This window comes from Danio aesculapii, chromosome 12 (genome assembly GCF_903798145.1).
Source record: "Danio aesculapii chromosome 12, fDanAes4.1, whole genome shotgun sequence".
In the NCBI taxonomy this organism is placed as follows: domain Eukaryota; kingdom Metazoa; phylum Chordata; class Actinopteri; order Cypriniformes; family Danionidae; genus Danio; species Danio aesculapii.
In genome coordinates this window covers 46,821,236-46,839,258 of record NC_079446.1, presented here as the reverse complement: position 1 = coordinate 46,839,258, position 18,023 = coordinate 46,821,236, and the positions used below count along the sequence as shown (strand labels likewise).

The following is an 18,023-nucleotide window of genomic DNA, read 5'->3' as shown; positions in this document are numbered from 1 at the left end:
AACAAGTGTGCGTGCGCGTCACCGCGTCAATGCGCGCCTGCGTATGGAAGAAGGCGACGAGTTTCGCCCATGAGAAAAACCCAAAAACGCTCAGGAATTGGGATTATTTCACATTTCTGCACCACCGATGAGTAAATTTTCATGTGGGTTTTATGAAAAAGGAGTTTTATATATTAATAACTAATGTCTAGCTTTAAAAATCGTCTATTTTAGCGTCGATGTGGGATCAGGTGGAGTTTGTTTATTTTCTGATTATCGATGTTATGTATTCACTGAATTAGCATTTGGCTTTAATTCCCAAGCCGAATGTATTTTATTTGCTTATTCAATTGTCTAAATGTAGATAGCAGTTGAAATTAAACAGACTTGATTCAAGACATATGATAAACATGATTCTATCTATCTATCTATCTATCTATCTATCTATCTATCTATCTATCTATCTGTCTATCTGTCTGTCTGTCTGTCTGTCTGTAACATGTCTGTATATTTAATCCATTTGTTTGTCTTTCTTTCTATCTATCTATCTATCTATCTATCTATCTATCTATCTATCTATCTATCTATCTATCTATCTATCTGTAAGTTAATATCTGTATATTTAATCCATTTGTTTGTCTATGTATGTGTCTATCTGTCTGTCTGTCTATCAATCAATCAATCTGTAAGTTAATGTCTGTATATTTAATCGATTTTTGTCCTTCTATTTATGTATCTGTCTATTTATTTATTTATTTATTTATTTATTTATTGGAATAATTGCTAAATAATCAATAATTGCTTTATTGACATGACAAATGTTACAATTGTTGTATTGCCAAAGCATTTATAAAGTTTACATTAATGATAAAAGAACATAAATATATAATAAAAAACACAGTAAATAGTAGTAGTAAAAAAAGATATATACGTATAATAATCAAACAAAAATAAAAATAATATATCATATTATCCAGTATATCATATTATTATTCAATATATCATATTATTATTTATGTCTATCTATCTGTCTGTCTGTCTATTTGTCTGTCTGTCTGTCTGTCTGTCTGTCTGTCTATATATCTGTAACATGTCTGTATATTTAATCCATTGGTTTGTCTTTCTATTTATGTTTTTGTCAATGTATCTATCTATCTATCTATCTATCTATCTATCTATCTATCTATCTATCTATCTATCTATCTATCTATCTATCTCGTTCTGTCATTCTATGTCTATCTATCTTTCTATCTATCTATCTATCTATCTATCTATCTATCTATCTATCTATCTATCTATCTATCTATCTATCTATCTATCTATCTATCTATCTATCTATCTATCTATCTATCTATCTATCTATCTATCTATCTATCCTGTATGCATATGCATCTATCAGTCTATTTTTTTACCTGTCTGTTTATTTGTTGATATCTGTATTTATGTAGCTGTCTGTCTATCAATCTATATTGTCTGTCTATCTTTTTGTCAACGTAAAGCTGAAAATATTAACAGTTGTAGGCCAGTAAAAAAAAAGACAGTTAGCATGGTCGGTGATATTTACTGCTTCTTTATTTATTCATAATTTTATATATATATATACTTCCAGGCTTCCGGATCTCCAATGGAGGATCACATGCAGTGCACGATATGCTTGGACCAGTTTAAATTCCCAGTGACCATCCCATGCGGTCACACCTTCTGCAAGACGTGCATTTCCAAATTCTGGGATGGTCGAGAAAAAGACATCCAGTGCCCCGTTTGCAAAGAAAGCTACGAGACGAGGCCTCAGCTCAACCGTAATGTGTCCATGTCAGTGTTAACAGAAGTGGCCTGCACAGCGAGTCCAGTGAGGAGTGATGTTTGCAGAGGGGCCACCATCCACACGGAGCCCGAACAGATCTGTGAGCGGCACCAGAAACCTCTGGTCATTTACTGCAGGAACGACGGCATGTGCGTCTGCTACGAGTGCTCGTTGAATGAATGCAAGGGCCACGATAAGATCTTGGTGGAAACAGAACAGAGGAATAGAGAGGTGAACACACACACATAACCATCATGTATAAATACTAGTGCTGGGCAAAAATTAATCGCATCCAAAATAAATGTTAGTTTTGGCATAACATATGTGTGTGATGTGTATATATTATTTACATTTTTTTATTAGTATAATAATTTTATTTTTAATGTGTGTTAAATAATCTTCATTTGTAATACAGGCAGGATTAAAGAAAAAGAGTGCAGAAATCAAGAAACACCAGGAAGCCACTGAGCAATACCGCCTGGAGCTGATGGAGAACCTGGAGAAAGAGAAGGCAAGTGTGTGTGTGTGTGTGTGTGCGCTGGTTTTAGTGGTTTACAAGGACAAAAATGTGTATAATGACGTGTGTGACCTAGTTGTACTCTATTAAGCTGGCTTATGAAGACATGCTTGATGTCCTCGTAATTCACAATGCTTAACGATATCTTTTCACATACAAAAATTTGCTACAGGATTTCTACGAGGGTTAGGTTTACAGATATGGTCATATGTTTTTACTGTATACAATGCATTACGCCTATGGAGAGTCCTCATAAACCACAAAAACCAAGTTTTTTTCTGTGTGTACTGGTTTTAGGACTTTATAAGGACAAATTCGTATAATGACGTGTATGACTAAGTTGTACTTTATTAAGCTGGTTTATAAAGACATGCCTGATGTCCTCGTAATACACAATGCTTAGAAATCACTTAACAGGGTCTTTTCACATTCAAAATTTGCCACAGGTTTTTTATTAGGGTTGGGTTTAGGGCCATATAATAAGCTGTTTTTACTCATTACACCTATGGAGAGTCCTCATAAACCAAAGTTTTTTTCTGTGTGTACTGGTTTTAGGACTTTATAAGGACAAATGTGTATAATGACGTGTATGACTAAGTTGTACTCTATTAAGCTGGTTTATAAAGACATGCCTGATGTCCTCGTAATACACAGTGCTTAGAAATGACTTAACAGGGTCTTTTCACATGCAAAATTTGCCACAGGTTTCCTATGAGGGTTAGGTTTAGGGCCATATAATAAGCTGTCTTTACTCATTACGCCTATGGAGAGTCCTCATAAACCACAAAAACCAAAGTTTTTTTCTGTGTGTACTGGTTTTAGGACTTTTTAAGGACAAATTTGTATAATGATGTGTATGACTAAATTGTACTCTATTAAGCTGGTTTATGAAGACATGCCTGATGTCCTCGTAATACACAATGCTTAGAAATCACTTAACAGGGTCTTTTCACATTCAAAATTTGCCTCAGGTTTCCTATGAGGGTTAGGTTTAGGGCCATATAATAAGCTGTTTTTACTCTTACGCCTATGGAGAGTCCTCATAAACCACAAAAGTCATTGTGTGTATCTGTATGTACTAGTTGTAGTAGTTTACAAGGACAAAAATGTGTATAATGACATGTATGACATAGTTGTAGTCTATTAAGCTGGTTAATTAAGACATGACTGATGTCCTTGTAATTCACAATGCTTAAAATCATGCTTATGGGTCTTTTTACATTCAAAAATTTGTATCCTATAAGGGTTTGGCCATATAATAAGCTGTTTTTACTGTATTAAAAATGCATTACACCTATGGGGAGTCCTCATAAACCACAGTTACCAATGTGTGTGTGTGTTAATCATGTTGTTTTCTATCTGCTCTATCAGGTATCTCTACAACAAACTTCTCAGTGGGTGAACAGTAAGTTCTCTCAGCTGATAAAGGTGTTGGCAGAGAAACAGGAAGTGACGCAGCTGTTTCTGGAGCAGCAGCAGGAAGCGACAGTGTTGCAGGCTGAGAAAAGCCTGTCTGTGCTGGAGGAGAGAACGACACGGCTTTCAGCCCTGCAGGAGGAGATTGACAGCCTGTGCTTACTGCCTCCCTGCCAGCTCATCAAGGTTATTGCACACTATTTTATCAGATTCCTATGGGTCATGGGATTTCTGGATTATAAGGGAATTTTAAGGCTTATTCCAGACATTGAAATTCAGGAAAAGTGTATATGGATTTGCCCAATGCATAGAATATTACGTAATTAATTTTCACTTTAGTCTTAATTGTAGTTTTAATATTATATTATAAATGCAAATATATTATAAGCTCAACAGTGGTCTGTTTTTTACGTTCATTAGAAGTTGTGGAAATTCAGTGTTTTAATCGGTGAGAGTCAGGGGAAATCAGGGAATTTGATATTTGACTTAAAGTGGGAACCCTGATTTATTGTCGTTGTTTAATTTGAATTAACCTAAAAAATTACTTGGCATGAATTCAATATTCGTTATTATTATTTTGTGTGTGTGTGTTGTTGTATTATTTCAGTACTTTACATTAGCAATATTTATATTTATGTTTTGTTTTATTTATTTATTTATGATACATTTACAATAACATATCTTTATTGTGAATTATTTTATTGTAATTTTAATTAATAATTGTGTTATTGTTTCAAGGTTACAGCTTTTTTTTCTGTTATTTTATTTTATTTTCGAAAAGATGTCAAATAAAAATAATATTGTATTTGATATAATTATGTTTTGTAACATAAATAAAAATCAATTCATCTTATTCTATATTTAAAACTTTCCTGTTGATGCTGAGGTTGTGTGAGTAGGAAAACAATAATAATAATAATAATAATAATACCCATATTTTTGCAGTATTACGAGAAGCTATTTTTTATATTATTGCTTATTTTCAATTTTACAACAACAAAAATTAATTAACAATTTTCTTTTATTAATCTGTTTTACAAAACAGTTTTTAAATTGTGAATGTAATAAATTGCAAATATTTTCCATAATTAATCATTTTAAAATCATTTATTCATTTTCCTTTGGCTTAGTCCCTTTATTCATAAGTGGTTGCCACAGAGGAATGAACCGCCAACTTATCCAGTATACGTTTTACACAGCGGATACCCTTCCAGCTGCAACCCAGAATTCAATTCAATTCATCTTTATTTCTATAGTGCTTTTACAATGTAGATTGTGTCAAAGCAGTGCTGAGAAACATCCGTACACACACGCACACATGCACACACACACACACACACACACACACACACTACGACCAGTTTAGTTTCATTTAAAACTAACTTTGGACTTTGGGGGAAACCGGAGCACCCAGAGGAAACCCACACCAACACGGGGAGAACATGCAAACTCCACTCAGAAACGCCAACTGACCCAGCTGGGACTTGAACTAGCGACATTCTTGCTGTGAGGTGACAGTGCTAACCACTGAGCCACCAGGTCGGCAAAATAATTTATATCATATTATTTTTTTTAACAATATATTGTATTAATTTTTGAAATATTTATTAATCATATTCACGTTTATGATGAACTATTTAATCTGAATGAATATTAATCAGAAATGTGATGCTTTATTAGTAGTCAGTATTGTTATTAATATCTGCAGGACTCGAGGTTCATGGAGGTTCCTCGGTTCGCTGAAGTTCCTGTGGATGTTCATGCTGGCGTGCAGGAGAAGCTGGCGCCGCTCACTGATGTCCTGTCCCGAGTGTCCAAACTGGTGTGTGAGGATCTGGAGAGAGCCGTACAGCTGTCTGCGGGACACCAGAAAGACAGTGAGAAACCAGCTTCATTCTGTCTGTTCACTCACCGTAGGAGGAATATTGCACATCATGATGTTTTAGTCAGAGATTGTGTTTATTAGTAAGCCAGTAAAATCACAGTCAACCATAATAAATCATAAACTATAATAAATGAATGACATACATTAATAATTAGAACAGAGCAAAGATGCAAATAAAATAAACAATGGTTTTTGGTTTTGGCTTCAGATGTAAAGCTATATAAAATGTAAAAGATTCTACAATTTTTATGTAGCTTTAAGGGTGACATGGTGGCTGAGTGGTTAGCACTGTCACCTCACAGCAAGAAGGTCGCTGGTTTGAGTCCCAGCTGGGTCAGTTGGCATTTCTGTGTGGAGTTTGCATGTTTCCTCTGGGTGCTCCGGTTTCCCCCACAGTGCAAACACATGTGCGATAAGTAAATTAAATAAACTGAAATTAATAAATAAATAAATTGGCTGTAGTGTATTAGTGTGTGTGTGTTTCCCAGTACTGGGTTGCAGCTGGAAGGGCATCAGCTGTGTAAAACATATGCTGGATAAGTTGGTGGTTCATTCTGCTGTGGCGACCCCTGATTAATAAAGGGACTAAGCCTAAGGAAAATTAATGAATAAAGCTTTACATCTAAAGCCAGAAAACCATACACCACTGTTTATTTCATTTGCATGAATAAGAATAAACACAAAATGATAATCTAAATTAAAAATATTTATATATATACACAAAAAATTATATATGTAAATATTTTTGATGTATATATTTTTGCATTTTATGTATGTTTGTGTACATAAATATACACAGTACACACACACATACAGTAAAAGTAAAAAATTGTAGCTTTAATTTAAATTCTTTTTTAAATATTTCCCGAATGATGCTTAACAAAGCAAGGAGAGATTTCACAGTAGTTCCTATTATTTTATTTCATATACACAAACAAACCACTGTTATACATGTAATAACTTGCCTAATTAACCTAGTTAAGCCTTTATATGTCACTTTAAGCTGAATACTAGTCAATATCTAGTCAAATATTATGTACTGTCATCATGGCAAAAACAAAAAGAAAATGTTATTAAAACTAGTATGTAGGCCTGTCATGATATCATTTTCTGTACGATATATTGCACCAAACTATTCTGTGATAAACAATATTATTGTCATTTTAAGACATTTTTATGCCACTCATTATATAATGCCAGAATGACAATATAATATCATCACAATGCAAGTACACTCTTCCATAAGAACACATCATATTTCATTAATTATAGTCTTTTTAACAATGCAATAATGAGCCATTGGAATCAAAATGTGAAAACGCACATCCTAAATAAATAAGGATGCATTTTAAAACAAAAATGAAAGGTAAAGAGTAACAGAGGCTGCGATATCTGCTGCCAGATCTATTTTCAGTCATCAGACACCCACATAAAAATATACTATAGTAATTTATAGTAAATAACACAGTGTTTCTTTAACCATTCGATCTGTAAGAATGGGTTTTAACCACAGCGGTTCGAACTGTAGTTTTGCCAAACGACTAAAAATTATCAGTATTGATGGTAAAAAAAACTGTACATTTCTAGTCAAAACATTCTTCTGTTATCTCATACCAAAAGCAGAAATAAGGGCAGCATTAATAGCTATAAATGTGGGAGAGCGTTGATATTATGTGATTGTATAATATTGCAATATAGAGCAATTAAGTGTTGATGTTAAATTAAAATAATTCACAAATACTTGAAAATGAAATGATTAATGTCAGTAATTCTCTATGTTTACAACTGAATTAATTACAAATATCTGTCTAAAATGATAAAATATGAAATAATAAAAACATATAATAATAATAATTGTGTAACTTTAACTAAATAAAGTTACCTAAGGAAGAGAGAGACGGGAGGAGGGATTGAGAGACAAAGAGCAGGCCCCGAAGAGAGCCTGATTGCAGTAGAGCCAGAGAAGATAGACTCCAGAGGAGGAGAGGAGCAGAGCAGGAAAGCGCAGAGCAGGAAAAGAGACCGAGCAAAGTTTAACATCTATTTTGTATCTTTCTTGACCATGTGACCAAAGCCCAAATACTGAGATCTGTCAGTATTTGACCAATCAACTGACCAATCAACATGTGACCACATCGTAAAACCCCCAAAGTCCACACACCAGGCCCTGATCTTATCAGCATCTGCCTTTGGAGTCAGTATGGACCTTCTTGAGTCAAAAAGACATGTTTTGTCATATAAACAAAAGCATATGATAATTTAGACTCTTACGCCCCATTCACACGGGGCTTCAGCATCAACGCTTGACAGAGGGCGTGTATGAAGTTGGGGCTGACGCTATCGTCATAGCAGCGTCAGCCAATGAAATTAGTCAGCAATAATTCACTGCCTGAGCTGGTGTATTTGCATACAGCGATCTGATTGGCTGATGCTTCCGTTGAAAAGTTGATCAAGTCCCAACTTCTGCAGCAAGCAACACCTCTGAAGTGGCGCCGACAGATCCACAATGCAGTTAGGCAATGCCTGATGTCACCCATTCAAAGTGAATGGGAAGCGTTGAAGCTGACGCCTCGTGTGAATGGGGCGTTACAGTTCTGATACTGACACCTCTAATAGAGATAGAGATGTTGCTAGACGATATATATTGCATCACCAAAAATGATTGAGGTCATCTTCATGAGATAAGTTGTGAGATAAGTCCATATTTTGATTACAGCGACAGGCCCACTATTACTTTTAAAATTGTGTTGAATAAATCTACCTCTTGGGAAATATTTGATAATCAATTGATAATCAATTTGACAGGAGTGCTTTATCATTTAGTCTTTAACTGTATATCAGATGTAAACGTATATATCCCATCAACGTGCTTGTTTTTGCTCATAGACTCTCCTCAAGACAAGCGTCCAGTTCTGGCTGTGGTTCCCAGTCCTGCAACACCCTCATATCCCGCAGAGAGAGAAGGACTGAACGCATGTAAGCTCGTATCAGCACATTATAGCACTGAGCTGGAAAATATCATTATTCTTCACAGTCTCAGATGCTGCATTTATTCTTTTCACCCAGACCACTGCGCCCTGACCTTTGACCCCCGCACAGCCAACGCTCACCTGCGCCTCTCTCAGAGCAACAGGAGGGCGGAGCATCTGGTCTCGGGACCCCGCCCCGTCCCGGCCGACGAGTCCCGCTTCGACCACACCTGGCAGGTGGGATTTGATCATGAATTATTCAGATGTCTTCATGATTCACTTTTCAGAAATATTATTGGATCGTGGTATCTAGTATCCGTTTTTATTACTAACATTTTAATTGACCATAAAATTGTTTCACTAAAATTCTTAATGGGTAAATAATATTAAACTTGCAGTAATATCATTCTTTTTTTTGTTAGTTAGTTAGTTAGTTAATTAGGTTTAAAACATTTGGTTAAAAATTAAAGACTGATTTCATTCCAGCCAAATTAAAAAAAAAAAAAATATATATATATATATATATATGTATATATATATATATATATATATATATATATATATATATATATATATATATATATATATATATATATATATATATATATATATATATATATATATTTCTCCAGAAATCTTATATAAATTGTTTTAGAAAAAATAGCATAGGAAATACTGTGAAAATATTCTTGCTATAGACTCTAAATATATATCTGTCAATGTTTACAAACTAAAGTCCAAAGTGGCAATTTCACATCTGTCACATCCATAACGGAGAGATGTCACATCAATAACAGCATTTTCCTCATAAATGCTCAAACATTAAATAAAATAAAATCAATAATTTTTATTCTCTAGTGAGCCAACTCTTACCTTTCGATTAGGATTGTTTCTTTTGGGTTGTGCAGCTTAATTCACAGAATTTCTACAAAGTATGTTGTTTACTGTAAACTCACAGACTTTTTTGGTCACATCCATAATGCATGTTTATTTTCCTCATTTAAAATATAAAATATGTTCAGAGATTGATATTTTTTTGATCACATAACTCTGTGGTGAGTATTTTTGGAAAATATAAACAGATGTTTCAATATAATGTTAACATATACTCTCTCTGTGTATTTATGTTATGAGATTTTTTCCTGCAAATATCTCATCCATAATGCTGGCTCATATATATGTGTATATGTATGTATGTATGTATGTATGTATGTGTATATATATATATATATATATATATATATATTTTTTATTTATTTATTTATTTTCGAAAATGGAGTTGGATGTAGCACAAGCTTATTATTTTTCCACCCCATTACCACATACATCATTCGTCTATTACTTAAACTTATTTCTTCCTTTACTGATCTCTTCCTTTCACATGAACACATTCTAGCCTTTTGGCATATCCGACAAACTATATGTTTGGTTCCATTTGTACCCTTAAACCTGGTAACATAAACCCAGAGAGAAAAAAACAAAAAAACCTAGTACTGCAAATAGCCATTAATTAAAATTTCATCATACCTTTCTCTTTTTATACCTTTTCAATCACCTTCTTCGTTATATTCCCTTAATAATATATATTTATACAACTTTTTAAATTGATTATTATCCTGACATTGTTTGAGAGTCAGATCTAGACTGTTCCATAGTTTTACACCACAGACAGACATACACAAACTTTTTAAAGTTGTTCTTGTTTTCAACCTCCTAAAATTTAGTTCTTCTCTCAGATTATATCCCCCTTGTCGTTCTTCGAAAAACATTTGTATGCATTTTGGAAGTAATTTATTCCTAGCTTTAAACATAAATTGTGCTGATTTAAACTTAACCAAATCATTGAACTTAATTCATTGAAATTTAAAAAATAAAGGATTTGTATGCTCCAAATACCCCACATTTTCTATGAGACTAATTGCTTTTTTCTGAATTGTACATAAAGATCGTAAATTAGATTTATATGTATTCCCCCATATTTCAACACAATAACTCGTATATGGCAACATAAGTGTTTTATATTTTATATATATATATATATATATATATATATATATATATATATATATATATATATATATATATATATATATATATATATATATATATATATATTAGTAAAAAGTATTAGAAAAGGATGAACATTTTTTTTTATAAATAAATTACATTTTATTAAATAAAATAAACAATTTATTCCACTCAGACGAAAAGAAATTATTTTCTCCAGAAGTAAAAAATATTATAGGAAATACTTTGAAAAAAATTATTAGAATTAATTTCAAAGAAAGTCTAATAATTTTGACTTTAACTTCTTGATAACTTAATGTAAACTCCTCTAACTTAATTCTCAATCAACAGAATGAATAAATGTTTTTTTTGTTTTCTTCTTGTAAAACTTTTTTTAATAAAAATCTATTGTTCATTTATATTTGTAAATATTTAGAATAAAATATTATAATAATATAATATTAAAATAATATTTGTAAAAAGACTTTTTCATATATTAGCAAAATATTTGCAATGTTTGCATGTCAGTTAATGTATAGATTTAATTAAAGTAGAAGTAAAATAACATTTATTACAAGTTGATTTAAAAAAAGCACCTAAATAGTTTTGCATTTTGTGATTAGTTTTTTCTTCTTCTAGACTATTTTCCATTCGTATATTTTATTACTGAAGATTTCTTAAAAATTGTGTAAAAATCTTGTCATTCTCGTGTCTCGTCTAGTGGAGTAAGCGTCTTGTCACACCCCTGGTATATACACACACCGGACACTTTATTAGGTACACCTTACTAGTACCAGGTTGGACCCCCTTTTGCCTTCAAAACTGCCTTAATCCTTCATGTAATAGATTCAACAAAGTACTGGAAATATTCCTCAGAGATTTTGCTCCAAATTGACATGATAGCATCACACAGTTGCTTTGTCGGCTGCACATCCATGATGCGAATTTGAGTTACTGTTGCCTTACTATTAGTTCAAACCAGTTTGGCCATTCTCCTCTGACCTCTGGCATCAACAAGGCATTTGCACTCACAGAGCTGCCACTCACTGGATATTTGCTCTTTTTCAGACCGTTCTCTGTAAACCCTAGAAGTGGTTGTGCATGAAAATCTCAGTAGATTCAGCAGTTTCTGAAATACTCAGACCAGCCCATCTGGCAACAACAACCATGCCACGTTCAAAGTCACTTAAATCACCTTTCTTCCCCATTCTGATGCTCGCTTTGAACTGCAGCAGATCGTCTCGACCATGTCTAAATGCATTGAGTTGCTGCCATGTGATTGGCTAATTAGAAATTTGCATTAACGAGCAGTTGGACAGGTGTACCTAATAAAGTGGCCGGTGAGTGTATAGAACATATTTATGAAAAAAAAAGTTTTATTTTATAAAGAGGCAAATAAAGTTTACCGTATAAATGAATAAATAAAATAGATTTTATTCCAGCCAAAAATATTAATAATTAAAACTAATTTCATTTCAGCCAAACTAAAAGAAATAACTTTTTCCAGATTTAAATACTGTGAACAATTTCCTGCCACTCTGAAACAGCAGTTGGCGAAATATTGAGAGGGGTCTTGATGCAGACCTGGTGCAGTGCAATCTGAGCTGCATCCAATGCATTTTAATGGGCTCACCTAACCCCACCCCTAATTCTACCCCTCACAGTGACGTCACTTGCTCCATTTGAGTGCATTGTGTCTGACATTGCATCGCTGAGTGATGCAATCTCAGCTTGCATGATAAAGGCTGCATCCAGATACTATTGGAAATATTTGAAAAAAGACCAAAAACTACACAGGAGGCCTGATAATTTTGCCTTTGACCTGTATATGATATTAATAAGATATTTCCTCTCCCTCCTGGCAGGTGTTATGTTTCCAAGGCTTCACCAGCGGTCAGCATTACTGGGAGCTGGAAGTCTCCAAACCGTGGGCGTATGTAGGCGTGACATACCCCAACATCCCGCGCAAGCAGAAGGGCAAGCGCTGCATGGTGGGCATGAACGATCTGTCCTGGAGCCTGCAGCTGGATGAGCGGCAGATGAGCGCGTGGCATGCTGGATGCAAAGAAACTGTGGCGGGACAGCTGAATAACACACATCCGCTGCGTATCGGCCTGCTGCTGGATTATGAGGCAGGAACGCTGACATATTATGGGGAGGGACAGGTCCGACTGCACGCTTTCCACTGCGTCTTTAATCAGGCGCTGTTTCCAGCCTGCTGGATCGGGGAGGGGGTCACTGTAACGCTCTGTGAACCGCGGCCCTGATGCTGTTAATCGCTATGTTTACGGGGACACTGCAGCGATTTAAAGCCGTCGTTCATCAGCGCATGGCTCGTATGTCAAGTTTTAGACAGACCAGCTGATCGAAGTGACTTTAAAACACTCCAGTGTCCCTGTTTCTGTGTTTACACTCAGTAAACAGCGGTGAGTTTGGTGAACTTATGACCTTCAGGGCCAATCACAGTCATTTCTGTTGAGCATGTGAACACAATGGCAAACCAATGCTGTTTAAGAACGCGCTCAAATGTTAGCGGGAAATGGAGGTTTTTTAAATTCAATATCTATTGGTACCGAACTCCAGTATCGTGACACACTAGATTATGCTGTCTTAAATTAATCTAAATGTGATCTTTTCCAAGTGTGGAAAATCTGTCGACATCTGTGTTTGCACATCTCGTAAAGTGTGTTTCTGGCATAAATTGTCGCCATTCTTGTGGCCAAATCATGGTTCGCTAACATTTGAGCACTGTTGATCGCGTTCTTAAACAGTGCTGATTTGCCATTGTGATCACATGCTCAACAGAAATGACTGGGATTGGCTGTGAAGGTCATCTGTTCATCGAACTCACCGTTGTTTACCAAGTTTAACCACAGATACAGGGACACTGGAGCGTTTTAAAGCTGTGATTCATCAGCGAATCGCTGGTATGTCTGCTTCTAGACAAACCAGCTGATCGATATGATTTTAACCACAGATACAGGGACACTGAAGCGTTTTACACTCAGTAAACAGCGGTGAGTTCAGTGAACTGATGACCTTCACGGCCAATCACAGTCATTTCTGTTGAGCATGTGAATACATTGGGAAATCAGCGCTGTTTAGGAACGTGCTCAACAGCGCTCAAATGTTAGCTGGAAATAGACGTTTTTTTATTTCAGTATCGATTAGTACCGAATTCCAGTATCGTGACACACTAGATGATGCTGTCTTAAGAGTTTAAATGTAATTTTTTCCATGTATGGAAAATCTGTCGACATCTGTGTTTGCACACCTCGTAAAAGTGTGTTTCTGGCATAAATTGTCGCTATTCTTGTGGCCAAATCATGGTTCGCTAACATTTAAGTGCTGTTGAGCGCGTTCTTAAACTGCTGATTTGCCATTGTGTTCACGTGCTCAACAGAAATGACTGTGATTGGCCGTGAAGGTCATCAGTTCACCAAACTCACCGCTGTTTACTGAGTGTAAACACAGATACAGGGACACTGGAGTGTTTTAAAGTTGTGATTCATCAGCGAATCGCTGGTATGTCAGCTTCTAGACAAACCAGCTGATCGATATGACTTTAACCGTAGATACAGGGACACTGAAGCGTTTTACACTCAGTAAACAGCAGTGAGTTCAGTGGACTGATGACCTTCACGGCCAATCACAGTCATTTCTGTTGAGCATGTTAATACATTGGGAAATCAGCGCTGTTTAGGAACGTGCTCAACAGCGCTCAAATGTTAGCTGGAAATAGACGTTTTTTTATTTCAGTATCAATTAGTACCGAACTCCAGTAACGTGACACACTAGATGATGCCGTCTTAAAAGAGTTTAAATGTAATTTTTTCTATGTATGGAAAATCTGTCGACATCTGTGTTTGCACACCTCGTAAAGTGTGTTTCTGGCATAAATTGTCGCTATTCTTGTGGCCAAATCATGGTTCGCTAACATTTGAGCACTGTTGATCGCTTTCTTAAACAGCGCTGATATGCCATTGTGTTCACATGCTCAACAGAAATGACTGTGATTGGCCGTGAAGGTCATCAGTTCACCAAACTCACTGCTGTTTACTGAGTTTAACCACAGATACAGGGACACTGGAGCGTTTTAAAGCCGCAATTAATCAGCGGATTGCTGGTATGTCAGCTTATAGACAAACCAGCTGATCGACGTGACTTTAAAACACTCCAGTGTGCCTGTATCGGTGGTTAAACTCAGTAAACAGCGGTGAGTTTGATTAACTGATGACTTTCACAGCCAATCACGGTCATTTCTTTTGAGCACGTGAGCACAATGGCAAATCAGCTGTTTAAAAACGAGCTCAACAGCACAGATAACCACAGATACAGGGACACTGAAGCATTTTAAAGCCTTTATTCATCAGCGCATCACTCGGATGTCAGCTTATAGACAAACCAGCTGATCGACGTGACTTTAAAACGCTCCAGTGTCCTTGTATCTGTGGTTACACTCGGTTAACAGCGGTGAGTTCGATGAACTGATGAACTTCAGGGCCAATCACAGTCATTTCTGTTGAGCACGTGAACACAATGGCAAATCACCGCTGTTTAAGAACGCACTCAACAGCGCTCAATTGTTAGCGGGAAATGGACGTTATTAAAATTCAGTATCTATTGGTACCGAACTCCAGTATCGTGACACACTTGGTGATGCCGTCTTAAATTAATCTAAATGTGCTCTTTTCCATGTGTGGAAGATCTGTCGACATCTGTGTTTGCACACCTCGCAAAGTGTGTTTCTGGCATAAATCGTCGCCATTCTTGTGGCCAAATCATGGTTGGTACATGGTTACAATTTTTAAGACAAGCTTGTGCTTCAGGGCCGGCTGTGCACTTTGGTTTTATGTTGTTCAAGAGAGATCGCACTTATTTTCTGCTGTATCCCCTCTGGGGTATGATTCATATTAGTAGTTTTTAAACCTTCAGTGGCGGAGGACAAACACTGTGTTCATTTCCATGTGATTTGTAGGATCCTCGTAATAGTGATTATGTATTTATACGTATTTCTACAGTTTCAGGTTTAGTAGTACTTTGTTTATTTGTTGCACAGTTTAGCTACATTACTGATTATAACACTTCAGATATTGACATATTTGAAAATGAAGGTGAAATTACTCTAATTTCATTCTCACTGGCTGTGTTCTGAATAGTTTACTATAGTAGTATGCTGTTAAGTAAGGGCGCGCGATATTTGTTCATGAAGTATGAGTAGATATGGAATATGTCTGTCACTTTGCTAAAAATAAACAAAAACACATCATTAAAGTCTAATAGCATTAATAGGTATTGAATCCTATTAGAATGTAGCTAGAATAAGTGCGTAATTCAAGTTATGAACGCAAAAAAAATTCCACTATTGCAAATGTGATTCATTTTACACAATAGTTCAACAAATATTCACAAACCGTTCAAGAAAAGTTCAATTTTAGACCTTATATTGTATTTTTTCAGTTTTAACAATTAAAATATTTCCGAACAAAAGATAGTTCTGTAATTAATCTGTTTTTTTCCGAAATCCATACTACTACCATGCAATATAGTATGCTAAAAACAGTATGCAAGCCCAGTAGTGTCCGAATTCATAAGGTGCGTCCCAAATCGCATACTTGTGCACTATTCTACGCCATTTTGTAGTATAAATAGTGTGAGTAGTGTGTTCACACTGAAATATTTTATTCTAAAAATAATAAGTGCACTTTAATTACAGATGATGCACTTATTCAACTGTTAAAAATTAGTGTGTAATGTTGACACTTTACTCACTCAACGGCTGCTGCTTTGCCTACGTAGCGGAAGGGGTGGAGATATCGGGAACTGACGTTGGATTACTTAATTTATTTTGGATTGTGAAAGCAAAATTCTCCTACGAGATTGATTATAGCGCCTCCCAATGGTGAATGCGGTTATACTCATGACCAGTATTATTTGACAGTTTGGTCATTTATTTAGCTAATTTGGCAACCGTCAAACGTCATCAGGGAAACGGTTTGAATTTCCGATTAGTAAAAAATCGTTAGTGTTCCATTTGGGGCGACACTAAATTCATATATTATGCTGTTAAGTGTGTAAGTGCATGAGTACATAGTGTATAGTGTGCCATTTGGGACGCAGCTGTAGAGTTTAAAAAAACAGTATGCGAGAAGTACCCAGATGACCTACTACTTCCAGCGAGATTCTGAAGAGCGCATCCGAGGCATGCTACGCTATCCCATGATGCACCACAAGAGAATTTATGAATGAAAGTAAAGCAACGCAACTGACGCGAGTAGGTTACGTGATCATGACAAAATGGAGGATGTCGTACGTCCGAGTTCCATTCATACTACTGACAGTCATACTGTATAGAACATACTTTTCTAACTGTCGAGAAGTACACTTAAATTCAAATACAGTACCAATTGAGTAGTAGGCGATTTCAGCCTCTGTTTTTAATAATTTAAGTCAAAGAATGATTCGTAGAGAGTCATTTGATTCCTTTCTAAATGAATCATTAAACAAACCATTTGAATGAATAATTCAATGAATCACTGGTTAAGACAGGGAGGTGTCGCCACCTACTGGTGGTTTTATTGTTATATTTAGGTATAAAACTACTCAGGGTATCTGCAGGGTCTTAAAAAGTCTTAAATTTCAAAAACCTAGTTTTAGGCCTTAAAAAGGTCTTAAATCCACTGAAGTATTGTGTTGTAGGTCCTAAATAATTTTAAACGTGTCTTAATTTCCTATCTCTAATTTTCCTATGTATATTTCAATAAAAGTTTTAAGATGTTTATTATTAATGAACTTTATTTACTTATTATTGTAAGGAAGATAAACCATATTAATATTTTTAAATGTTTATTAAGGTATTACATAGGCCATAAAATAATCTTTAGCGTTTTGCCTTGTAGAAGTCTGAAATTTCATTCATATTGGTCTTAAAATGGTCTTAAATTTGACCTGATGAAACCTGTGGAAACCTTGCTAGTAAAAAGCTCAATTAATGTTATTGTTTATTCATTATTGATAATTTTTTTATATAGATCTCCACCAGGATTTTATAATCAGAACTTTTTGCATATATTAACATCAAAAATATTAATTTTTAATTTATGCATTAATTTGTATATGATTTTAAAAAAACTAAAATGATCATATATTTTTAGGAAATATTTTCGCCATGTAAATAGCTGTTTTTACTGACATGGCGTTAAATAAAAATATATAATAAATATGATTAAATAGAGATCAATATTTCCTACTATTGACTGCAAACTGCCCAGTATATTTTATAAACTCTTTTTTTTTAAGTACATTACAGTCCCACATTTCAGATGCTACTTCATCTATCTATCTATCTATCTATCTATCTATCTATCTATCTATCTATCTATCTATCTATCTATCTATCTATCTATCTATCTATCTATCTATCTATCTATCTATCTATCTATCTAT

General features: G+C 35.0%; 1 protein-coding gene across 1 annotated transcript; it reads left to right on the top strand.

The window, feature by feature from the left end:
- Nucleotides 1–37: 37 nt before the first annotated feature.
- On the top strand, nt 38–17,544 carry trim65 (tripartite motif containing 65). The gene is made up of 8 exons (XM_056469198.1): nt 38–143; nt 1,589–2,014; nt 2,199–2,294; nt 3,672–3,902; nt 5,425–5,593; nt 8,488–8,577; nt 8,668–8,807; nt 12,443–17,544. Exons 2-8 carry the CDS (start codon nt 1,604–1,606, stop codon nt 12,842–12,844), a joined length of 1,539 nt encoding a protein of 512 aa, XP_056325173.1. The 5' UTR covers nt 38–143; nt 1,589–1,603; the 3' UTR covers nt 12,845–17,544.
- Nucleotides 17,545–18,023: the final 479 nt, after the last annotated feature.